General features: G+C 43.3%; 1 protein-coding gene across 1 annotated transcript; it reads right to left on the bottom strand.

The window, feature by feature from the left end:
- Positions 1-257: 257 nt before the first annotated feature.
- On the bottom strand, positions 258-4,623 carry LOC125512104 (probable serine/threonine protein phosphatase 2A regulatory subunit B''delta). Its single transcript, XM_048677171.1, has 11 exons — positions 4,081-4,623; positions 3,882-3,987; positions 3,483-3,582; positions 3,302-3,407; positions 3,116-3,206; positions 2,883-3,024; positions 2,623-2,770; positions 2,387-2,496; positions 1,435-1,591; positions 1,230-1,355; positions 258-1,129 (listed from the first exon to the last, which is right to left on the bottom strand). Exons 1-11 carry the CDS (start codon positions 4,465-4,467, stop codon positions 989-991), a joined length of 1,614 nt encoding a protein of 537 aa, XP_048533128.1. The 5' UTR covers positions 4,468-4,623; the 3' UTR covers positions 258-988.
- Between the last annotated feature and the right edge of the window lie 602 nt (positions 4,624-5,225).

Below are 5,225 nucleotides of genomic sequence, written 5' to 3'. Positions count from 1 at the left end.
GCTTTGCTTAACCTATTAATCAATTAAAGCAAAAGATGAAGGTGCTAGTTAAGCAGCCTTTCATGCTAATCCCCTCATCTGCAAAAAAAAATAAAAATGGTCAAAGCATCTGTTGATTTGCCCACTGTTGGGTGACACTGCTTTTGCCAAGACCATAGAAAATATTTGCCTCCTGGCCTATCTTTACTGCACATCAATTCAGCATAGGTTTGCCTCCTGGCCTATCTTTCTGCATAAATGCACAGCAATTCAGCACAAAACCGGTTCAAATTATCCCTTGATTGTATATTTCCTCTCAAAGTTCCAGAGCTGGTAGTTGTACAGTGCTGGTCTGGCAAGTGCCAGCTCTTAAGCACTTCTGTATTAGAATAACAAATAGTAATCCTGTGCAATATTTGCTTCAAGAAAAAAAACTGTGCAATACAACTCATTTGTTCATGTAACTACAAACTAAACATAGATACAGAATACACGAGCATGACTGTTCTTGATGAGGGTGACCTTATTGAAAAAAGACGAACATATGTCTGACCAACACCATGATAAAAGTACGTTGTGGTTCCAGCCAGAGTCAATGCACAATTCGAACATATGGCACTTCCTTGCTTGCCACCTGATCACAGGTTGGGGCTTCAGAATAACCACAAGGTGCCCTGCGACCGCTCGCTGCCATGAATAACTTGGCCAAATCCATTTAATCATGAAAGCAGTTGCCCCTGAAACTCACTGTCACTAATCAAAGCTGGCACTCTGCGACAAATTGGATGGAAGTATCTGTCTTTAGAATTCGGTTGGCACTCTGCGAGAAACTATGTCAAACTTTAGATAATGCCAACGATTGAACAACTGCCTCAGCTGTAGTTTCTCTAGAGATAATATATCAAACTTTTGCACAATACTTCACACCATAACACATTCATTTTGATATTATTAGGGCTGTAAGTTAATGCTCTGATGTGTGTTGCCACCGTTCCTTCACGCCTTCAATTTAGAACGGAGATTCAAGTGACTCGTCCCAAACATCTCCACTTGCATTGGAAGCATCTTCACCATCTTCTTCCATTGCCAATCTTATATATTCTCTCCGAGCAAAACGATCCCAGTCGGTCAAGGATGGCTCTTCACGCATCTGCAGTTACATTAGAAGAAAGCACATAATGTTAGCACCATGGAAGACCAAAAATATCAGCGCTCGTTGGATGTAGAATACTTGTGAAAACTGGACTCACTTGGCGAATGAGGAATGGGTCTCTAGATTCAAAAGCCATGAACTTGTTGAGGTTGAAGAGAACATTGAAGAAATGCCCGGACAATTTGCACCTCCGGAAGTCTTTTATGGTAAAAAAGGTATCATCCTGAAAAAGCAACACACATATCAGCTTAAAAATGTACAGGATCTTATGAACTGCACAAAAATAGGAAAGGTATGCAGACCTCTGGTCCTATCATATCAACTAGTTGACACAATATGTCCTCAAACAGTACAGGTTCCTGGGCCATGCATTCCATGCGATGAAGTTGCTCCTCAAAAAAGTATTGTAGTTCAATGTGTGTGAGTATGCCGTTGCCATCCAAATCTATACATTTAAACCTGACAAGAGGATAATGGAAGCATAAATATGAGTTTCTAGAATATGCAACAAGAAAACATCTCAAATTAGATCACACAACCATTTAAAGTAATCTAGCATGATGAAGGGTGTGTAAAAAACAAATGATGAGGGCTATTGCAAGAAATCCGCTTGAAGATCTCCTAGTCAGGATTTTTCTCCTGAGGCAGACTTCCTATGATCTCAGGAGTAGATTTGCTTTTCCGAATACCCATGTTAAAGAAAATTTCAATGAACGTCTCACAAACCACATAATCATTTTTCAATCCCTTGTGTGATTTGTAGCCAACAAATCATTTGACAGACTGAGCAAGTAAAGAATTCTGCTTAGCTTACATTGAGGATGAAACCAGTCAGTGTCAGACCAAGGGTTTAGATACAAGGGAGAAACCCACAAGGGCAAATATGCATCCGAGTTCCTCGGTTCTTAGAGAAAAAGCTGAGGGGCCCTTCCCCCTTTGGTCTTTTTTTTTAGAACAAAGCTACAAAGACCTACTGTAATAAAACATCCTCTGATCCACGGTTTATCGGCTTTGCAAAAGTCTAATCTCTGAAAGAAAGATCTAATAGTGCTGTAGAGAAACTTGTTTATAGAAGAGGCATAGACATGGGGATCACATTATTGGTGATTGGTAAGCTCGCATAGGCTTAGATTTTAGGTAATGCACAATAATTTGCGTGACAATATGAAACATTACAGTGCTGCTCAAAATAATTGGAGCATTGCTTAACTGAAGAATAAAGCAAGTGTCAGAAAAAACAAAAGCTGGACCTACCAATAATCTTGGCTTGGTTCTGATGATTTATCCTCTTCAGACAAAATAAAATGAACAAAATCTTCGTAACACATTTTCCCTGGAATCTTGCTGGTAAATTTCCTGGGAACCTATTGTGTATCAATTAAAAACTGTCAGTATGAACGTAATTGTAAAGAATCGCTGCATGTAATAAATAAAGTATAAGTGCAGAAACTTGAATGATCTGAAAATGGTAGAACGAAACAAATACCAACCTCCGAGAAAATTCTATCTACAATCCTATATGTCAATGCATGGTTTCCATACTTAATAAGATTTTCTTTGTCAATAAAGAAATCATGGTCCGTATCGAGTTCCCAGAACTTGCAGTATATCACATAGAAATGCTCGTATGAGAAATACCTACAGAAAACGAGAAATGATTGGTGTCTCACAAGTTGTAGAGGAAATATTTTTTTCGTACAAAGAGACAGAAGCAAAAAGCGGTGTAAAATTTTGTGTTTAAATGTGCCACCTTAAAACTTTATTGATATCCTCTTCATCATCAGCATGCCGCAGCGAATCAAGCAGATTTCCACGTTTCAGCTCCCTCAGACTGAGAAGGCCATTTCCAATTCGATTCAAGCAATAAAATATCCTATATACGACAGTCTCAGCTGACAAACAATGTTGTATAAGTAGAAGAAAATACTGTATGACATTCAATATTTGATTAAAATGGTCACAGAAGGGCATATATAGGCTTACCATATCTTTCCTGAAATTCGGGCGTGCTCTTTAAGAATTCCAGGCCAGGATGGTTGTCCAAAAGGTCTCGAAGAACTGGTTTGAAATCTTCCTAGATTATTTCCAATGGCATCAATCATGAAACAGAATCAGCATCCATTTATGGAGTCTTTAACTGCATGCTTTTGTTCTGTAAAGCACACATACCTTTGTGAGATAATCATGATCTGGTTGCTTTAAAATCGTAAATACTTGGGTTGCACTGTCCATAGTCATCATATTGCTATTCACCCAGAAATCCATAAAGGCATCCCTGGAAGAAACACCATAATGTAAGATTCAACATTTGTGGGTTCCGTGAATCCCAAGTGATCAAGTGATCAACTACCTTGTGACAAATTCAGTGTTATCCTTATCGATCTTTCCAAAAAGAACAGTGGTAAAGAACGACGGTAGTTTGCAGAGCTCCCTGGTAACCATCCGAAATTCTATTGTGGCAAAAACAGACAAAAATAAATAAAAGCACAGAACATAGATGGTTAGTTGATATGCTCACGCACAATCTGATATGATCATGATAATTGACAATTTAAGCTGGTTATGCTTATAAAGCTAATCCAGATGACAAACTTCAAACTTGAGCACCGATTTGATCAGATGAAAACCACAAGGTCCAAATGAAACCACTCGTCTTTACACCAGTGATTTATAATTAAAATTGCATCCAAAAGATTCATTCATTTCATATTTGGCAAAATAATCCTGAAGACACTTCACATTTACGCACCTTGAATCCGAAGACCATTGGAGTGCCCGGCGAAGAGCTGCTCGACTATAGATATGCACTGCCTCTTCTGCTCGTATGGCAGCGGGCGTCCATCTCGGAAATAGAACTGCCAAGCGACATGGACGATTTCGATTAGCTTGCTGGAAAAAGAATGGTGCTGGCAGGTTGATGGATCGACGGCGAGCATGCGTATGTGTACCTGTGGAATGACCTCCTTGACGGCGCGCGCGGTGGCCGGCCGGAGCGGGGACGCGCAACGGTTGGGGTGTCCCCCGACCCCGCTGGGCTTCCTGGAGAGGCGGGGCGACCTCGGCGAGAGCGGCGGCACGTTGGCGCCCCCCTGCATCATCATGGACGGCAACATGGCGCCCCCGGTGAAGCCGCCCATGCCGTTGGCCTTGGCCTTCTGGGCCAGGCAGCTGACCAGGGCGACGGTGTCGGGGAGGGAGAGCCAGTGCGCGAAGAGGTGGTCGAGGACACCGCGCAGCGCGGGCGCCCCCGGCGCGGGGATCTCCGGCGGCAGCTGCAGGAGGTCCACCTGCAGCGCCAGCGCCGACACGGCGCTCAGATCCGGCGCCGCCTCCATTCTCAATCCCGGCCTCGATCGCTCGCCGCCGCTCGCCGAGCCGATCCGATCGGAGCAGGTCGATCGTCCGGCAGGTCCGAGTGGGAATCAGGCGCGTGGCGCGACGTGGGGCGGCGGCGGTGGGGAAGACCGGTTAGCTAACGGCTCGCCTCACGCCAGTCTGGGCGCCATCCTGGCCGTCCATCTCATAGATCGGCCGCGTCCCTGCACAGCCACATGGTGCCAGTCAACGTTTTTTGCGTAATAGATGGATGCCGGGCGATCTGCAACAGATGCACATGCCTCCAGCTCTAAACAGTTCGACATATTCGTACAAATTTCATACAAACACAACACATTTGTGCAAATTCGTAGAGAACTGATGTGAAAACAAATAAATACTTTGGCAAATGAACAACCTATCCCACAGAGGAAGGAGTAAATCATGTTTTCAATGTTCCTAAAACATAATGCAGAATTCTTGACCAATGTACAACATGATTGACATACCGTCTCGACTTGAAAACCAGGTCGAATGCAACGATTGCTCACTTGTGGAATGAAAAAAAAGATGCAACCAACCGGATGGGATCTCCTAATGGTGACTATATTTCTATCTAGTGAGAGAAAAAAGGAGAAGTGGAGAATGGCAAGAACCTAACCATAAATAGCGCCGGATGTGAGGGAGAGGAGGATGGATGGGAGGGAAAGGACGAGAGGGGAAGTAGGCCTCTCAGACCACCAATAAACTCGCACCATGCATGCATGCTACTTTGGTA

This window comes from Triticum urartu, chromosome 6 (assembly GCF_003073215.2).
Source record: "Triticum urartu cultivar G1812 chromosome 6, Tu2.1, whole genome shotgun sequence".
In the NCBI taxonomy this organism is placed as follows: Eukaryota; Viridiplantae; Streptophyta; class Magnoliopsida; order Poales; family Poaceae; genus Triticum; species Triticum urartu.
The sequence above is the reverse complement of the archived record's forward strand: the minus strand, read 5'-3'. Positions and strand labels throughout refer to the sequence as shown.